Source organism: Microchirus variegatus, assembly GCF_963457635.1.
Source record: "Microchirus variegatus genome assembly, chromosome: 13".
Lineage (NCBI taxonomy): Eukaryota > Metazoa > Chordata > Actinopteri > Pleuronectiformes > Soleidae > Microchirus > Microchirus variegatus.
Window position 1 is genome coordinate 19,173,929 of NC_139814.1, and position 20,928 is coordinate 19,194,856.

At 40.7% G+C, this 20,928-nt stretch overlaps 1 protein-coding gene across 3 annotated transcripts; it reads left to right on the top strand.

Annotated features, from left to right (window-relative positions):
• Window positions 1-927: 927 nt before the first annotated feature.
• On the top strand, window positions 928-19,295 carry rxrba (retinoid x receptor, beta a; the record flags this gene model as incomplete). 3 transcript variants are annotated; one of them, XM_083899765.1, is made up of 11 exons in its annotated part: window positions 928-1,066; window positions 2,220-2,455; window positions 2,633-2,786; window positions 2,901-3,080; window positions 7,093-7,253; window positions 7,878-8,007; window positions 9,052-9,184; window positions 11,204-11,239; window positions 12,672-12,763; window positions 12,901-13,006; window positions 13,379-19,295. In XM_083899765.1, the coding sequence occupies exons 1-11, from the start codon at window positions 1,051-1,053 to the stop codon at window positions 13,524-13,526; spliced, it is 1,392 nt and encodes a 463-aa protein (XP_083755891.1). In that variant the 5' UTR covers window positions 928-1,050. The 3 variants fall into 3 exon arrangements, with proteins under 3 accessions (XP_083755891.1, XP_083755892.1, XP_083755893.1); XM_083899766.1 differs by lacking the exon at window positions 11,204-11,239; XM_083899767.1 differs by lacking the exons at window positions 11,204-11,239; window positions 13,379-19,295 and having other exon boundaries at window positions 12,901-13,010.
• Window positions 19,296-20,928: the final 1,633 nt, after the last annotated feature.

The following is a 20,928-nucleotide window of genomic DNA, read 5'->3' on the forward strand; positions in this document are numbered from 1 at the left end:
CATGTTTTCATCCTTGCAGAGGGAGGGAGGGTTGACTACGAGGCAAAGTGGGGGGAGACGCACACACACACACACACACACACACGGGGCCTAGTCGCCACATCTTTTCATGCGAAGGAGCTGTGCCTTCAAACCGTTAGTATTTCTTATTTGTCTGCTCCATATACGTTGTTTAATCATGCAGCCTGTTAATGACCAGGAGCTTGAGCCAGCGGGGTTAACCCGGGACAAACTGGTTTACGTTTGGTTGTCTGGTTCTCCTCCGGTGCAGTTGCGCTAACTAGCTTGCTACCTATGCTAGCTGTAGCTCAGTTAGCGTACTCACTAGCCGTGGTTAGGTTCACCAGCTTCAACCAGGCGTTGCTTGGTTTCCGCAAAATCAGCGGGTTGCATACTGATATAAACGAAGTGTTGATATCTATTTCACAGTGTAATTTATATCTAACGAGTGTTACTTCCGCACACCACCGGACTTCACGGTTGGCACAGACGTCTGAACAGCTAGCTAGATGCTAACGTTAGTTTGCACTAGCGGTGGTTTATTGGCATATGTCTGGGCTCCATCTACGCTCTGGAACGGGACGTTCTCTTTCACCCAGTTCATCCAGTGTATAATTGACATAATTTATTTTTAATATAACATTTTTAGTTGTGATTTAGCATCGGGTCTTCGCTTTGTGCTGCTTCACACTAAGACACTCCTGGCATTAGCCTGACAGTTTTGCAGTCTTACTGTAACGTTGCATGAAATGCCCAAAACTGCACCCAGTACTTCAATATCACTGTTGACATCGAGACAGGCGGATAACGGGCCTTGTGACGGGCTGACGTTTGTTCGCTTTCTTGGGCATTAAAGTTGTCATAATGTGCCATGTTTGTAACATACACGTTTTCTCACACTTGTGCTGGAATTTCAGAGCCGTTTTTGGTTTCCCATAACGACTCCGGCCCGGGCCTCAGTCCGCGGTCTAGAGTTTGAGAGCGGGCTGCTTGCGACGGAAGCACGTCGGTCTGTAACTACCAGCCGGTCTCTGTGCCCAAGTCACCACCATGGGAGACAGTAGAGGTGAGGAAAAATAACTGTCCTGTTATGTTTCAGCTTTGCAACAATATGGGTGCTTCACATTGTGATTAATGACAACCTCACACACTGTTATTACATGTTTGTTATGATGTCTGTTGTGAATCATACCTGAAAAGATGATGCATATTATTAGGTAAAGGCCATGTTCATAACTGCTGGAAAAAAAGTCATATTTTTTTGCATTCCAAGATTGTTATCCAGCTGTAGAAGCACGGCCTGTGAAAGAGTAGGAATCCAGTTAAACATTTCCTTAAATTGTGGATTATTGAAGCCATCTTGATAGACTGGCTCAAGTTGACCTCCAGTGATACGTCTATCACCAGTTTCCCAAACTAAATCACTCCCGTTTCACAAAGGTTGATAAATGTTTTAAAGAAAAACCCTGAATCAAGAACCCCACACAAATGTTTTAATTTCTTCTGCAGGCCATAATAAGCATCTGCAGAAATGTCATTGAAATCTCTCCTTTTGTTTTTGAGTTATCCTGCCCTCAGACAAACTTTTTGTTATGCGCCTCACGTCTAAAAACATAACATCCCCCATGGTGGAGGTAATGATTGAAATCAAGTCCTTCAAGTTTCATGTGGCTCTGTAAACTGTTTTTTGAAATCCCCTTAATATCATGATAGCGATCAATAAATTAAGTTTATAGCATTAACAACGATTACATGTAAAGATAAATGAAACATCTGGCAAAATAAAAAGCAGTGTTAGGATGATAAAGGATTGATTAAATCACCACTGTTTCATTGTTGCAGTGTTTGCTGTTAGTTCTCCTGCACAGGGGGAGAAATACATTGGCTTTCTCCAGCATTTGTCTTTAATTATATATTTTTCAATAATACTGACCCTGGATTCCTTCAAAAATTAAATCAAATAATAAAAAGGCTGAGCAATGTAGGGATCAGCCGTCGCATGACATGCAAAGAGCTCTTAGTCGTACTAAGGATGATAACAATAAATAACAGTTTGTCTAATTCATCCCACATTAGTTTTGTCATGAACACATGTGTTTGTTTTTTCCCACATGTTTTTCATACATCGATCTGGATGTGGAAGCTGTCACTTTATCACTTTTGACCACTAATTAGAGTTTTCTTTAGCTGATATTGTTGTTTCTGCTGTTTCTGATCAGATTCCCGCAGCCCAGACAGTTCGTCTGTCTCCTCCCCTCCATCAGGCCAACACTCACCCCCACTGGTCCCCTCAGCTGCAGCTTCCATGACCTCCCTTCCTCCCACCACCACTACCGGCATCAGCAGTCCAATCAGCAACATCGGCTCCCCCTTCTCTGTCATCAGCTCCTCTATGGGCTCACCCTGCCTCCCTGGCACACCCTCGGTGGGATATGGCCCAATTAGCAGCCCACAGGTAAGAGATATCTGTTGTTAGTCAGGTGTATTTTCGGAACATACTCTCCTTTTTCATCTTTCACTGCATTCACTGACTTGTTGTAGAATTCTAACAAGTAACAATCATGAAATGCATCCTAGCATATCTCACTTGTTGTCACAGTGTTCACCACATCATTTCTGCTCTTTCTTTCAGATCAACTCAACAGTGTCTATGTCGGGGCTCCACGCAGTGAGCAGCTCTGATGATGTAAAACCGCCACTGGGTTTGAAGCAGCTGTCACCCCACAGCCCAGGACCGATGCTCTCGCAGAAACGACTTTGTTCTATCTGCGGAGACAGATCCTCTGGTGAATATACACCCTTTTGTCTGTGCCTTGTCTTTTAATTTAAATCTCAAAAAATTGTCATCTATCTTGTTGCATAATTTACTATTTCCTTCCCCTCCTCCTCATAACTTGTAGGTAAACACTACGGTGTCTACAGCTGTGAGGGCTGCAAAGGCTTCTTCAAACGAACTGTGCGTAAAGATCTGACTTACACATGCCGGGACAATAAAGACTGTATGGTGGATAAGAGACAGAGGAACCGCTGCCAGTACTGCCGCTACCAGAAGTGCCTGGCTATGGGCATGAAGAGAGAAGGTGAGTCATCAGGGAACTGCACACGTTATACACCGCTTATATATATATATATATAAATATATAGTTATAAATAAGGCCACCCGTGAGTCATGACAGCTTTTTTACATTCTATTTTAAGTTTTAGTTTGATAAACTATTTGAGGGTAAGTTTCTAGCTGTCAGGCAGCTCTTACAAATAGATTGGGGTACTTCACACTAGCAGAGAAGCTGTGGTTTGTCAGACCTTTGTGAAACTCATCAGCTCTTATGATTGATAGGCTCGTATGTGCTCGTCTCATGCTGGAAAAAAAATCCTCTGGCTTATTTGGTCTGAGGAATGAAATAACACTTCTTCTTTAACAGCCCGTAGTATCTTATAATCTAAGATCACTCACTCATGTTACCATTTGCTGTTGTTGTATATCTGAGGTCAATTTGGTTTCAGTGTTGTGAAACAAAAACCATTAAAAAGTACAAGGGATTGAGTTGCTCCATAACACATCTTTCTCAGAAAAGGTGCTAGACTGTTTCCATTCTGTTATTTCTTTTGTTTTTTATTTTTTGGTGATACATGCTAATTATCACAAACCGGTTGAAAACGACTAGTGCAGCAGTGGGAAGGTGGAGGTGCAACATTACGGTGTTATCAGGTGGACAACAGCCGTCAGTCAGTATGTCCCATGATTTGGATCAATGGAATATCATCCAACAGTAAAGTTAAAACAATTATCATCATGTTTGAAAAGAAACATCCTAACTTCAGGTGACATTTCTATTATTTTCATATAACTGAGGTAAAATCTGCAGAATTATAGGTTACTAACCGTGATTGCGCTAATGAACTAGTACAATGGGGACCTGGAAGATTCTGTGTCACTGCAGTGTAATACGGCAATGATTAATCAATTATTATTTGAATACAACATTTATTGTTTGAGTGTTTTGTATTTTTATAATTAAAACATGTTCTCTGATCTTTCAATCTCTTAAATGTGAATATTGTTTGGTTTCATGCTCCGTATATGAAAAAATCATTAAAACTAATTTGAAGACAAAGTAAGACATTTGTGAACATCCTCATTTTGATGTAGAAAATTAAAGATGTAATTCTGCATAGAATCGTGTTGCTGACGAGATAATCGTAATCCAATCAAAAAGTGACGTGGACAAACCTTAAAGGAGTATACTGTGCAGGATTTCCTCACAAACACATTATAAAGTTCGCTCAGGGAAAAAGAGAAGTAGATGTTGAACATGGTAAAGAGTGAATGAAGGGAGAGGGTGAGTGATTTTAGAGAAACATGTGGTTATTTGTGTTTCACCTTCACAACCTCGCAATCCTTTCAGGAAGGTGCTACATGGCTGGAATTTATGCAAAGGCAGCCAAATTGCTTGTGTGTGTGTACGTGTACTGTGTGTGTGTACGTGCATGTTTGAGTACACATGTTGTGTCATCCTTCATGACACACACAGACAGAGCCGAGATAAGAGACACAGACAGTGATGAAACCTGGCTGCTACATTTTTACAGAGTCCCACGTTCACATCCCAAGCTCTGTCACTGGCTGGGAGTGACACACCTACTTCCCAGAAGTGAGTTTGGGGGTGGAAAGATAAATACACCACCATGAATTTCTTTGTGTGTTTCATACTAAGTCTGAACTCTGTTCATAAAAATAATCCTGCATAGTATTCCTTTAAGAACAGTCATGAAAATCACATTATCTAAAACGATCGGTTTGGGATTACAGTGTAGGTGAGAGATACATATTTTTGGATTCAATGAGGCATACTTTCTACAGGATGTAAAGACACTGCCTTTATCAATGGCTGATCATACTCGTTTTCTTCCTGATTACTCATTATGATCACTGTTGTTTTCATAATGTTGTCACAGAGTGTTACTTTAATGCAGATGAAACCTCATTCAGGGATATGGGTGAAGTTAACTTCAGGGAATAGGAGGATAGAGGGGGGAGATGGGGGTGGGTATGCCTCATCAACACTAACCCCCTTTCCCCCTCTCTTCCCCTTTTTGTTTCCTCTCGTTCTCTCTCTCCCCCCTCCCTCCTTCTGTAGTGGCCACGATGAACGACAGATGTAAGGAGAAGAGGGAGGGAGGGGTGTATGCCTGTGTCTGTATGAGTGAGCTAGAAGCAGGGACATAATACGTGGAATATCAAGTAGGAGGATCGAGTTGACGTGCTTAGTTTCTCACCTTGAATCATTTCCCAGTATTTACTTAGTATCGTTGTAGATCCAGGGAAAGTTTGCTGAACACACACACGCGCTTCTCACATTACTTCACTGTGCCACAACAGAGATGGTGCTCCTCTTTCTTTTTCTGGTTAAAGCTCACTGATGGTTTTACTAGTGAAAGGATGTCCACCCACGTTTCCACACAGGTTTTTGTGATGTCCACAGTAGCTTTCCATCACAAGGCCACTTTACAGAATTGTTAGCGTCTTTACTCATATGAGTGAGTTTACTAGAATCCGCAAGCATTTTTTTTTATCCACATAGAACTGGTGTTTCAGAAGCCCTGAAACACTATTTTTGTTTTAAAAAAAATGCCACTCTTGCACAATTTTGGAACATAACTGGGAAATCATAGCCCCAACTCTCTTGCTATCTTTGTTGTCCTCTTCTTTTTCCTGTATTTGAAGTAACTTAATAATAAAATTTTTATTTCTTTAGTCACCCTGACTTGGTTTAATCTGGTTCTGTGATTGTATACATTGTCGTGTATACTGGTTCAAATAAAGCTTTAGTGACAAAAACATGCACGTTCCACCACTAATCCATTACATACAGTTCTGGCATATATACAATGACGCTAAAAGTCATTTTGAGGGGTTGTGTATGTATGTTTGTATGACATTTCTTTAACGATTCGGTGTGCACAGAAAACTTAGTGTATGTAAAAGTAAATGGTTATATGGGGAAAGTTCTGTGTGGATAAGACCTTAATCACGGTCAACCCTTTTTTAAAAAAAATCTTCTTTATCAAATACAAATACCGTGATCAGAGCACATAAGTAGTCATATCACATTAATTCAAATCAAAGCACTTGCTTTAATCATCAAAACTGCAAAAAAAGCTAAGCTTCTCTTTGATGATCTTCAATGAACAGTTTTTTGAGTTTCAATCATAATTAGAACTAAGTAAGGACATCACGTATAGGACGCATACAGGCAAAATGTTTATTATTGTTTTAAAAATTCTATTCATATGTGTTTTGACCGAGACATTTTGTGTTGTATGCTGCAGCTGTCAGCTTGGATATTTGGTGAACAATCCAACCTAAGGGCAAGGAAGGAAATCAGTGATACTAAACATGCAGCCAAAGTGTGTCCCAGCAGTGGGATTTTCTTGATTGAGTCAAGCCAGTCCTATTGCCTCAGTCTGCTGTTGTCTGTGGGTGGAGGACTTGACAAGATCTCTGTTTTATTTTTAAAACTTAAGAAAATTAAAAAAGTTTCCTTGAATTGTGGAATAGATTGAGAGAAATCATAAAAATTTAATGATGGGGTTTCATGATGGTGACAAACATATATGAACAAAATGTCTCCTTTTAGGAAAGCAGTGTCATGTCTCATCTCCTGTGCCTGACAGTTGTATGAAAGACCGTATGAGAGACTTTGAATTGATCATGAATTGTACATATTTGTCTCTTTGCTTTCCCCACTGTTTTATACAATAATTTGGCCTTGCTCTTTTCTCTTCATTCTTTCTGCAAATCTCTGCACTGTTTCTTCTTGGTCACTCATTCTCTCCATTCTGTTGTCTGTTGGAACATGCTCCCCCTTCCACTGTCTGATTTGTTCTTCCTGCTATTGCCTTTGTGTTTTCTGTTTTCTACCATGTCCTATCTGACCAAATTGCTGTGCGCCCCTGTCATTGTCCACCCCTTCTCTTTTGCACCTCTCCTTCCCATCCACAATTCCTCCTGTCTGCTCTCCACACTCATTCTCTTCTTTCTTGTCCTTTTATTGTTTTCGTCTGTATTCCCTCTTCTGCCCCATCCTGCAGCTGTCCAAGAGGAGCGGCAGAGGAACAGGGAGCGAGAAGGCGAGGTGGAGTCGACTAGTGTGGTGAACGAGGAGATGCCCGTGGAGAAGATTTTGGAAGCAGAAATGGCTGTAGAGCAGAAGACCGAGCTTCATGCAGATGGGAGTTCGGGTGGCAGCTCTGTGAGTATGGATGGTGAAAGATGCCTGAAAACTCTTGGGTACTGAGATGATAGCCTGCCAGACCTGTCAATTTTTTTTCAAAGTTCAATATTAGCCTGAACGTGGGATGGTAAAGTTAACCTCCGAACTGTTTTTACCCACTTGAAATGTAGTGGCTATTTTGGTAGTACCCCTTAGAATCCAGCAGAGGGTGCACATAAGGTTTCCTACCATAATTGTATGATGTATCATCCACAGCAGCAACACCATCTTAAATCCTCGCTCTGCAGATTGAAAGCATGGTGTGCACCAAATACCCACGAATAATCTAACCTAACACGTTTAAAGATACACAGTCTGTGTGTGCCAAGAACATCGAAGTGTTATGAGTTGAGAGTTATCTGCGGTTGGTATTGTAACAAAAGCCGCACTTGATCCTGATCAGGTTGAGAAATGTGTTTCTGGCAAATAATATTATAAATTAAGTTGGGTAGTTATACATTTTGGTAAAAAGCTGCCTGAGCTTCCTTCTGTTGTCGGTGATTTCCATTTCACTGAGTGCCCTTTGTTATGAATACTCTAACTTGAGCAGCACTGTTAGTAAAGTAACAGTTATTATAATTAAAACTAATAATCTTTACACAGCCCAACGATCCAGTTACCAACATCTGTCAGGCTGCAGACAAACAGCTCTTCACCCTGGTGGAATGGGCCAAGAGGATTCCTCACTTCTCTGAGCTTCCCCTGGATGACCAGGTCATCTTGCTACGTGCAGGTAAGCACTGTCCAACTCTAGAAGGTTCAGTGAAGCAGCATTGATTAAACTGAGAGGTTGTGGCTTCTTTGTTGCATGTGACTGCAGTGAAACCCCTGCCAACACAAGGCTGTGGTTCCAGGTCTCATACTTAATACGAAAAATGCAACAGCTTAATGCAGCAGTGTAATGCAAACTGAATATTTGATCTGTTTTTTCATGACACTGCCTTCACAGTTTGAACAGTTCACAATCGGCCTTAAATAGCTGATAATCCTCCAGTGCAGAGTTGAAGGTGCACAAAACATTAGCTACTGTGAGACAAATGCTGTCGCTGTAGCACAAACTAGATTTTAGTTTTTCCATCACTCAGATGTGTCAAATAAAATTAAACATTATTCATTCACACTGGTGAAGTTTCTACAGCGGTATCTAGATATACAGTATTTTCAATTAAATTAATGTGTAAACTTAACACAGCAGCAGAACACTAAACCCTAAAACCTATTATCAGATTCATTATATCAGACACCAACTCTACCTCTAGTTTCTGGCTGTTTGTACTTTTTACACGTGATTCATACACATTTTTATAAAGTACTTTGTGGCCTCTCATGAATCTGTCGTTCTGTTGCTGTGTTGTTTTGAGAATGTTATTTACTTTTCTTCAGATGGGACAGTTGTTTCCTGACGTACCCACCACCACTGGATGATTGCTGGTGATTTGTTTCCACGTCATTCACCTCTTTAGTGCTCTCCCTGTGTTGATTGTTGTGCTGAAAATGATATGGTAGCACTTGGCTATCATTTGCACCATGTCCAAATATTTCCTTTTAGAACAGCTTTTACATCTGTGAAGCTCAGCACAGGGATGCAGGGATCAAATTCCACATCTCCTTCACAGTGTAAACCAGCCTCAGGACAAACCTATTAAAGCAGTGTGTGTAAATGGTCCTCAGATGTTAATAGTAACAGAATAATCACAATAGGTTATTAAAAAAAGAAAACGCTGCACAGGACATTTTTTCTTTTTTCATAAATGCTGAGATGTCAACTCTTCAACAGGCTGGAATGAACTCCTGATTGCATCGTTCTCCCATCGCTCCATCTCAGTGAAGGATGGTATTCTCCTGGCCACCGGCCTGCATGTCCACAGGAACAGTGCTCACAGTGCTGGTGTAGGAGCCATCTTTGACAGGTAACACTGCTGATTTTCAGGAGTTTGGATGGGGCAACGAACTGGAAAAGAAAAGAAAAAAGATGTGTTCTGGAGTTTTAATATAATGTGATTTATTATGTGAAGGCTTTATACATAACTTTTTATATCCTACCTAAAAAGAAAAGTATCCACTTCTGCACAGTGTTAGCTTAAATCCTGTGAAATCCACAACCTCCTTTTTGAACCACCAGGTACTGCCACATCAATCCTGAAAAGTAGAGGACTAAATAACTGGGGGAAGGATGTAGGGTGTTGTGTCTTTATCTTTGGCTGGCTGACGCTGCTGTGCTCTACGTTGGCTGCGATTGGCTGAGAGACTTTGCTGCTTTAGTGCTGCCTCTAGGATGACGGCGCATGCCAGATAAGCTGGTTGGCTCATGCTTTGCCCATAGACATGCATTTGCACACACTCACTGGCATAGCACCTCCTGCAGCAGTTAATAATGAGACCATGGCTGGCTGATGTGTAATACTAACACTATAATATAAAATAGGAAGGAAAAGTGTTTATTTCAGTCACATATTTTCCGTGTTTACATGAAGATACTTGCGGACTTCACATAAACCACACCGTCTCATCATTGTATAGATTTATTTATATATTGAAACATTCAATTTACTACTACTTACTAATAAAGTATAAATATTCTACCTTCTGTATCAACTATCTGTTATTTCTTAAAGGTCCAGTGTGTAGGTTGTGATAGCACGCATGGGTTGTGACCCACCTAAGTCCTACAGACTGGACCTGTTAGTACATGTTTTTGACCAATCACAATAAAACCGTAATGATAACACTACGTACATTCATACGTACATCATTAATAAATGCTGGTTAATGTCCTAACAGAATGTTATCAGCACATTACGTACTTAAGAGAGACGGTTTGTTCATCATCACCTGCATTACTCAAACTACTCAAATTACTTCATATTTCAATCACCTTCACAAATGCATCACAACGTGTCAATTCACTGTTAATTACACAGTAGTTACATTGTTATTAAGGGTTAAGAACATGCTAACTGAGCTCGTGGCAAATGGCTCAATGACTATCTCTGAGATTTCTTTCTCTCTGGCAGCAGCCGGCTTCTGTCTGAGCTTGGCATCAGCATCTGTTTTGAAGCTCATATCTTGAAGCAGATGAGGAAATATACAAACAGCATCATTTCCTTATGACACTGTAGTTTAATTAGACGAGTAAATACAGAGGGGGAAAAGTGCAAAACAACAAGAAAACACAACTTGTCAACAGACAAACACAGTATTTTGGGGGAAACACCAATGTTGTACAGACTAGAAAAGGTTGGTTCCCACTATTTTTGTCATTCTAAAGAATGAGCCTCTGAATTTTCTGGAAGGAATTGTGGCATGCAAAGTGGTTTATTGTATACACACTACAATTGTAGTTGACACTGGATTCAGTGTCAAGAATGACAAAAATAATTGGCTCTTTCCTTCATCTTTCTGTTTTTGGAAATGTTGTGTTTTCTGTTTCCATGTGTTTGGTTACTTCTGTTTTTTTCTGTTTTAATGTTGTATTTTGCACTTTGAGAATCTGCTTTTCACACAGTATGTTTCTTGTTGCTCCTCGTGATGTTTAGCTATGAGCAGCTGATAAAAGTTCAGGATGGAAACATTTTCACTTATTATTACACTTATTACAGTTTCATGTGTACCAATGGTCTTCTGTTGTTACGCATTTATCATATCCTCCTTTCTGCACATTTTAGTACATTTGAAGTATAGTGATGCCTTATAAATAAATCAATTGTTTGTCAGAGAGCCGCATTCCTCTATGTCAGTGTCTGGTAGCAGGAACGATATTAGGAGCCGTCATATACACTAAGAGTTTATCCATATCTGAACGTAGCACTGCAGATTTCCACCATGTGAAATCATATGTTAGCACCATCTCTCGGTATTCAAAAATTAAATGCAATAACAATGTAACTGTGTAATGACATTGTAATAACACATTGTGATTGAATACACAGGGCGCACAATGCTGAGGTTGGGGCCATATTTGACAGGTAATTACGCCTCCACACAAACACTTTTCTTAAACCCCTCCTCCTGAGTCAACATTGAAACTGAACCACAATGCTTTGACATAATTTCCGCAGCTTTGCACAAGCCAGCCGTTTTTTGCTAAAATATTTTTTTTTAAATAATTCTGGACAACACTCGCTGAGAGTTATTTGGGGGAATCACCCAGTGAAGTGTAGGGGTTAGATATTGGACTACTGCAGCACCATTCAAAGCCTCTCTCGATCGTCTGCAGGAAACTCTTCATCCCTTCCTCATTAACGATGCCTTCTATTATCAAACTCAAATCTTTTTTCTTTTTTCTTTAGCTTCCTCTGACCATAATGACAAAATCAAAATGTGTGGGCTGGATCTGTGTAGCCAAGCTATGTCATCAATGGCGGGATGTGGTTATATGTCAAGTACATTACTCCAGTTTTTAGTATCATATTATGTTAAGTCTCATTTTGGGCTCTAATGCAGCAGAGAGCCTCTCTCCACCACTTCAACCACTCCACTAAACATGAAATAAACGTTTCCTCATTCAACTGGGTTTGTATAAAATGGCATTTTGGCAAACCACTATTGAGCAGCGTGATTAAAAGTCAGTCCATGTCAATAAAATGAAAGATGATGGAAGTGCAAAATAAGTGCCTGTAATGGTCATAAAAGTTTTTTCCCTCCTTGTCCTCTTCTGTCTTTCACATCATTTTCCTGGACAGCAGATGCAGTGTAAGAGCCCATTTTAAACATCTGGTGGCATCCACTGTGTTCTGGCTGTTGTGGATCTACAGCTCTCTTTATTGCAGAAATACAGTAAACAGACTTGTTAGCAATGAGTTTGATTACAGTAGCAGGTGTAAGTTTAAGGATTTTGACCAAACCCGTGGTCCAGTGTGTATGGTTTGCAGTGTTTACGAGAGAGGAAGAATTGTTACTCTGCTTTTTTTTTCTAACTGTCCTTTCTGCACACGAGAATGTGTGTCTAATATGTGCTTTGTTGACCACTGAGATAGATAAATAAAGTATTTTTGCCATTCTCTAACCTTTTAGATTTCAGCTTTTTACATTCACTTGTCTCAACATTTCATATTAACATCCACATATTTGCAGAGACAGCTTTATTTATATATATATATATATATATATATATATATATATAAATATATATAATAATATATATATTTATAAGGACAAGCAACCTTTTTATTATTGGTGGCAGCAGTTTGCTGCTCTGTCCATTTCTAACCAGTGTTGACTTTTTTTTTAGGGGTCATTTCTCCTGCTGAACCAGACGGACATAAAGTCATTACTTTGACCTTTAACCACTAAATAACTGTGATTATGGAGCTGCAGCCCTCTCTGTTGTTCTTACTCTCTCCTCCCACTTCTCACCACTTTCCTCTCCTCCAACTCGGACTCCTGTCTTTTCCACAGGGTTTTGACAGAGCTTGTAAGTAAAATGAGAGACATGCAAATGGACAAGACAGAGCTGGGCTGCCTTCGAGCCATCATCCTTTTCAACCCAGGTACAGAGACAGATGGAACATGGAAAATCATGTTGATATTACGGAAGATGCCATTAAGGACTTCAAATTAAACTTTGACTAATTATTATAATCTTGTAAAATTAATTAATTATTTTTTATTTTTTTTTAACATCAAGATGCCAAGGGCTTGTCCAACCCCAGTGAGGTGGAGCTCCTGAGGGAGAGGGTGTATGCATCTCTGGAGTCTTATTGCAAACAGAAATACCCCGATCAGCAGGGCAGGTGAGCTATAAAGCTCTAAATATGGTGACAAAGAGGTGAATGCTTTGTGACAGTTGCTCTTAGAGCCACTGACAGATCTGCCTTTAGCGCTTTAGTCCAGTTTTAATTAGTTAATCTGCAATTAACATTCTTTTAATAACTTTAGACATAACTATTGTTTATGCTGCACAATCACATTTTATGCACCATTATTTTTAACTTTCAGTTGTTATGGAGCAAAGAAATCATTAAAACTGAATAAGTGCGGTTTGTGGATAAAAGAAGACATTAGTAAATGTGGTAATCTTGAAGTTTGGAAAACCAGTTGGACCAAACAAACAATATTCCAAATATATTCAGCTATATCAGTCTCTTCTCTCTTCTTTCTATCAGGTTTGCAAAGCTCCTCCTCCGTCTCCCAGCACTGCGCTCCATTGGTCTAAAGTGTCTGGAGCACCTGTTCTTCTTCAAACTGATTGGGGACACGCCCATTGACACCTTCCTGATGGAGATGCTGGAGGCTCCTCACCAGCTCACCTAGAGGAGCCAGGTTCACTTCAGTCAATCCACTTGACACCAGGATTTTCCAGCACATTGCACCGTGCTAGGTCGTTAGCTCTTCATGTCGGGCCTCACTTAACTGCAGCACCTGCTGGTTTAAACAACCAGCTGCGCACACACGCACATACACACACACACACACACACACATTCATCATCACAGGCTAATTCTCTTCACGCATGCAGGTATTGACTTGCATGCATGAATAGATTTACAACATTGCTAAAACAAAGACAAAAATGAACAATATGCTAAAAGAAACCTCAAAACACACACACAGTTGTTGTTTTTTTTACGATCGTTTCCCATACACCATTTTTTAATCACAGGGGTTATGATTCAATGAATAATTGCCCTCTTCATCACACACGCAGTCAATGTCTTAATTTGAATTTAGTTTTCAGTTTTCACATCTTCCTCACAGCGGGTTTTGCTTCTGCATAACTGGTTTATCATACATCACCTGTTTTCACCCGGGTTACTTAGTTACACTGCTAGCTTCACCTCTGTATGTTATATCATTTCTAACCAGCCGGGTTAGTTATTCATGTTTGGTTTTAGCTTGAAAATCAGGTGCATAATTTCAATCAACTGTCCGTCATCAAACAGAATCTCCTTATTGGTCAGGAGGTGTCCTGTACTGGACAGGCAGACACACCCACTCAGTGACTTCATCCAGTCTCATAAACATTTAAATATTTTATGCTTTTTATCGAATTTTCATGCTGAAACTTGTTTGAGTTTCTATTTTGAAGTACTGTACTCATGAAATGAGAGCTTTTTTTCCAAGGCATTGAAATCCAGGAAAAGGGGGCGGGAGCACTTAGTTGAGCTGACAGACTTAGTCCCTCCCACCCTGATGCGCACAGTGGGCTTTGTAAGACAAGAAGAATGACTTGAATTTTTTTTTTTTTTTTTTACTCTTGATTTTATCCTTTTCTCTACTTCAACAGTTGTTAGGCATTTCAACAGCTTGAGCCTCACAGGAAGTAGAGCTTCATGCAAAACAAAAAAAAAGTATTTTTATTTCTCTCCTTTTATCTCGTCTCCTCCCGTCCTCCCTTTGCTGATGGTCATTGATGCACTTTTGTGAGTTGTAACTGTGTAAATGTTCCCGTTTCCCCCAAAATGACCATCTTTTCTCAGACGCCTAAGACGACCTTGAAGGTACTATGTGTAGGGTTTTCGTATTTTTGCATCATTTTCAAGTCAGACCTGAAGATTGGTTGTACAACTTAATACACGGTTGACCACTTCCACTTCAAAATAAGCCTTTTTTTGCATAAAAAGAAACTTCCACTGAAATTATTGGTATGCTTTTCACAGATAGAAAGATGATCGCTCTAATTGGTCAGCCTGTATTTTAGCAGTTAAAGTGTCCTTGTACCAGATGTTTGAGAGGCCTTGTATATACAGTGAGAAGCTACACTCTGACCTCTCTGTAGAATTGAGTAGAAAATATCCCAGAATAAACAAAACATTTAACCAGCAGCCTGAAGCAAAGTGCATAGACAGACTGAAACGACCCGACTGTGGCGTTGACATTATTTAATTTCCCCTGTTGACCATGTGATTCAGTGGGTTGAGCAGGCTCAGATCATTTGCTGTGATTGGTAAACATAGCATCAAAAAAAACTTAATTGCTATAATGAAAGAAATAATGGAAATCCTACACATACTACCTGCAGCTTTGAAAACTTTACTCAGTGTGTATCGGCTCAGTGCTTGCAACTTTTGTACAGTAGATGTAAATAATTAAAAAAGAAAAAAAAACACCGTGCAGAAACAAAGACCTGTTCACACTAGTGAAGGTGAAGATTTAAAAGCTCTATTTTCTGCTGTTGAATCCTCCACCATGATTTTGTTATTGAGCCCAGGGCCAAACCACACCTCGCTGCAGCGTTTGGGTGGACTTCTGCCGATGTTTCCCCTCATTCATGTGGACTGATAGGCTGGATTTCATTGATAACGGCACTTGACATTTACTGTGATTGAAATTGTGTGGGCGCCTGAATCTGAGCGTTGCAGTGAGAAGTGAAAATGCAGCTACCACATGATCAGGAGACATAAAGCAAACCAAGTAGTTATTCATGATTATAAATATTCTTTATAATGAACAAAACCATCTGCAGATGCTCGACATGCAGCAATACGCAAAGATTTTTTTTTCACCATTGTAGTTAGACAGGTATTTAAAAGAGCGTTTCCTCATGAGTCACCATATTAAATAGAAATTAGAAACGCAGATTTTTGCAGTATCATTCTACAGGGAAGAGGCACAGCTGTCCTCGTAACGGGTGCTAAATAACTAATATGGTATTTTAGTTTAAGACTTTTACATCAATGCAAACACGGTATGCAAGTACACAGACAAATCAGACAGCTATTGTCCACTCTTGGAACAGGTCTGCCTAAGATGTCGAACTCCCTCTTTGATTTTTTTTTTTTTAACCCTAACTTAATTGCAGACTCCCTGCTATGAAACATGGAACACCAGCTGTGTGCTCGTACAGTCTGGCTGTGGCTGATAGATCGTTGTTCACTACCAGACTCTGCCATGAACCTTTTGTATTTGAGTGGAGACGATGAAAGTAGCTGTTGAAATGTTGGGGTCCAGCAGCTGCTTTGACTAGAATGAGCTTCCTGTCCTGCAGATAGTCCAAATAGTTATTCTCAGAGAGGATCCTTGGTCTCCCCCATGTGATGTGGATTTGGAGGCTGACCTGTAAAACAGGTTTTTTTTTTTTCTTTAACGTGTCAATGAGTCGGTCTAACCTTTCAGTGGTGGTTCTCGTTTTCTCACTCCACGCAGCCAACTCGGTGTAGTTGTCTCCAGATGTCTGTTCATTTCCTTCATGCGGAGAACAGTCAGCTTTTCCCTGGTGCATCATCACTGCCTCAGTTTTGGAGTTTGTTGGGAAAGAAACACTTATGACGTGCCAGCTCTTTACTTCTGTATACAATATAGTGTCAGTGCTTTATTTCTTGCAGTCTGAGGTTTGAGACTGGAGTGATGAGAATTGTATGGCACTCTCTGGGATCTGGATCATAGCTCATCTGTTCATCTGTACGACAGTCGGGTCAGATAATGAGTTTTTTCCCCTGGTTTTCAGAGAGTTGACACAAGATCTTGTGTTTGATTGGCTGACACCTCAACTTTCTCTGCTTCCTCTGTTGAAAGTTTGAGCCTGCTTTGCACCTGAGGATGATGATGATGATGACGATGATGGGTGGAGTTCTGGAGCATCCACCTGTGACATAAAAATGCACAGCTGACTGAGTTCATGCATAAAATATGCAACCAGTGTATTTGTCTTGTGGTTGTCATGTAATATGTGCATTGTGTTTCCAGCGTTCATAATTCAGTCGGCAGAAGTTTAAATTAACTGGCAGTGAAATTATTTGTCATCCCTTTATTTAACAACACAATGAAGTTATGCGCTTCCTATATTTCTCTATATTTTGCTCTGAGCGTAGGTCATTTGGAGAAAGAACATGAAGCTGAGCAGCTTCTGTGTGATGATGAGCCACTGTAAGTTTTGATGTGCTGGTGTTTGGGATTTTTATTGTTTTGACATTTTGTGTGTGGCCACATGTGTTCACTTTATTAAAGCACATGTGTATGGAATCTGTCTGTAGCTCAGCCCCAGCCTCAGCTGTGATGTGCTGGTAAATTGATTAATTGAGCAACATAATGAAAGGATGCAGAGAAGAGGAGGAGGAGGAGGAGTCTGTCTGGAGAGGTGACAACAACCCAGCCTCCTCTCCTTCATGTTGCCCACTGCTTTACTTCAGACGTAACAAATACTTCTTCACTCACACATGTGGGATGAAAATGACTGACTTGTGTGATAGAAATTGAATTGTAAAATCAAACTTTGATTTTGACTTGTTGGACTGTTTGAGAAGGATGTGAAGCTTTAGTGGAATAAGCATCGGAGAGCTCTTAAGGAGGGGATCCACTGCAGTGTGTCCCTCCTTGCCTACTTTACTTGACGGCAGAGCAGCGACGATCTGCGGTTGCCGTGGGAGACGGCCAGATTGCACCGCACCGCCCACAAATGTTTGTCGTTGCAACCATGTGCACTCAAGGCAGACGCATGCTGTGACCTTCTGACTGTGTAGCAGTATTGTTGTCGCCATCTTTGTTACATTTTGAAATTACTCACTTTTTGAAAATAAAGTCATTGATATAATATGCTTTTTTTGAGATGGGTTGCAGGCTGTGACTGAAGAACTGATCATCGTGTATAGATTAGATATCAGGGCGGCTTTTCTTTTTTTTTTACCTATTGAAACAGGCCCCATCCCATCATTGTCGATGAGGCACAGCCCCGACGCCACCACCTTCACTGGTTTGTTCATCACTGCCAAGCTGTTTGTGGATGTGGCTGTTTTCAGTGTAGGGCCACTCAGTTCCCACTGCTTGTTTGTCATGTATGTTTGTGATTATTGTGCAGCACACTCAACAGTGTGTGCTACCCTTGGCCTGTGTAGTGAATACTAAAGAGGGGCCCTAATAAGAATGGAATGATGGCTTGTGTGGAGAGGCGACGACTGGTCACAGGAGGGAAAAGTGGACCAGTGTGGGTCCCTCTCTGGGTGCTCAAGCTGTGCATTTGGTGCTTTTTTGGGGTCTTAACATCTGCTCTGGTTTTCATGACACGGGGGGAAGTGCAAATAAGGAATGATTTAAGAGGGGACTAGCTTAGCATAGTCCCAAACCTGCTCTTCTTCAGTGGGATTCGGTTTGATGTTTCTGCAACAGTCTGGTGTGTGTGGACTGTCGCTGTTTTTGGCCGGGGGCCACACTGGATGCAAAAACAGAGCGTCTGCATCGCATCATGTCCTCCTTTTCATTTACTGTATACACATATTAACAGACTAAATAAACCAATCCTTCAGATTATGCATGTTGTGATTTGGTGCTGCACAAATAAAATTGAATTGAATCGAAAACCACCCAGGTGAGATGAGTTTCACTGTTATGAGAATAGAATTACCTCAAGCATTTCACTGCAGAATAGACCATAATAATGACATTTCATCAAAGCTTCATACTGATCTGTGACTGTTCTGGTCAAACTGTTTCAGTTTAGTACCAAGCCACAGTGACTCTGCACATGCATCCAGTCAATCCCTGGCCTCAGATCCTAAGGTTGAGGATCTAAATGTGGAGACACAGGTCAAAGCTATAGATAATCCACAGGTGTGGTTTCTGAGCAGGATCTGGTTACACAGGATGAATCAGACTGGAGGGATTTCTGTCCTCAGGAGGACGAGGAGTTTGTATTTGTGGTTTTTAACAGTTGGAGTATTATTGATGGGAAGGTCACAGAGAGAGAGAGATGGAGGGAGTAACAGAAGGGCAGGGACTCCGATCAAGTGTTCATTCATCGACTGAGAAGAAAAAACAGAAAAATGTTTTCCAGTCGACCTAGAATCTTCCTTAATTGTGGACTCCTCGCCTTTAAACGTCACACAGTCCCTCTTCTCCAACTACGCTATTTATCTTTTGTTTATTACAAAGTATTAAACAAATACCATAAATTGTTGAATCAGAATGGAACCTGTCACTTTTCTTTTTCTTTTTTTTCTCTCTTTCTCTTGTATGTGTTCTTTGTATCCCACTCCATCGTACACGTGGAGATGATCGGCTATTGTGTGCTCTGGGGAATGAAAGAGGAAAAAAAATATGAATAATTTTTTCAGTCATTAATTCTGAATCTTGTTTCTGTTTGTTGTATCATGTCCGAGTAAAGGTTTTAATACATTATGTCAAGTGTGTTTGATTTTATTATTTAAAAAAAAAAAAAAAAAAAAATGTAGTTGATGCTAACCTACAGTGGCTTTAATCACCAGTGTGCACTATACTTCATTATTATTAATTTCTTTCTGTGCATTGGAATGTTCCAACTGGGCCCCCACTGTGTCCTGGAGAGGTGATGGTACGCTCCTCAGTCCAGCAGGACCCCAGGGCCTCGGCTGACTGCTGGCACCGCACTTCCACCTATCAACCCACAGAGGGAGCACTGACCTCTTGTCCTCATCCAACTTTCTTCAAACAGCCTCTGCTGCTGCTCCACCCTCTTCCTCCTCCTCAACCCCCGCCTCCCTGCCTTCATCAGGTGATGAGGAAATGGCTCTATTTCCCTCTCCTGCCCACTTTGACCAATTAGGAAGCAGCAGAGCTGGGATCAGCACATTTGTACTGGTAAATTTAACACTGCACCTGTGGCTCTTTTCTCTCCATCATATATTTAGATGTGACCAAGATAGAAATGTGTCTTGGCAGCCATCTGCTCATCCGCTGCCCTCTTCCATCTTCTCCATGTGTCTCTTTTCCTTTAATTCCTCCTTGTATGACTCATCTCACTGCTTGAGACCTGAAATAATGCCCCAAACTTCCCCACACCAAAGTAGCCTCAGTCACTGCTAGTGAAATCCTGATGGGGCCTCTTAGTTTAGTTACTGCTGGGCATTTCAATTATTTATAGCCTGATGGTGAATGAAAAAGTATGTGTTCTGTAGCTATTTTTATGAAGCTACAGCTTCAGGCCATAACACTGATTTATTAGAGTAAGCTGGTGGTCGCAAATGTCTCATAATTATTTTAGTATTAACATGTTAATATTTCACTATTTGATGTGCTTTAAACAATTTATCTAGGTTTGCGAGGAATATGCATCAATTCATGATGACGTAGCACTAGTTGGAGTACTAGTGTGTTTTTCCTCTGTGGCTGATGGGTGGTTGCCCTTATAAAATCACCCGGCCTTTTTATTTTTGTCTTTTATTGACCTGGTTCATTAAATACCACACAGTTTAGGATTGTTCACACACACACACACACACACACAGGGAGACAGTGTTGTGGTGAATGTTCCTCTGACTCAAATGAGCTTGATTGAGCTCATTTGACAAACTTGATGGAGTCTGTCACTTTCCATGTTGCAGATTTCTCTGAGCAAAGTGTGCCACTGTGGGAGCTGCCGCTGTAGTACCTGCAGCAGCCAGCAGAGGGAGCAGACACAAAGAGTTCTCTGTTCAGGACCACAGTACATCCATGTCAGCAGCAGCATCACACTTAAAGTAAGTTGTCCGTTTTAAATCAGGAGAATAGGCACTAGATTAAAGCAGGGTTAGTTCCCTTCTGTTTTCCATCCTCTTTCTTTTACTGCCTCACTTTTACCTCATCATTTATTCTCACCTCCTCGTCCTTGCACTAATGTTCACCTTTGCTGTCAACCTTTCAAATTCATTTTTTTTCTCAGTTGCATTTCATTCCTGCCCCCCCCCCCCCCCCCATCCTCAGTCTCCATCAGGCCCTCTTTTTTTTCTTCTCCTTCTCCTCCCTCACTCGTGTTTCTCACCCATCCAGC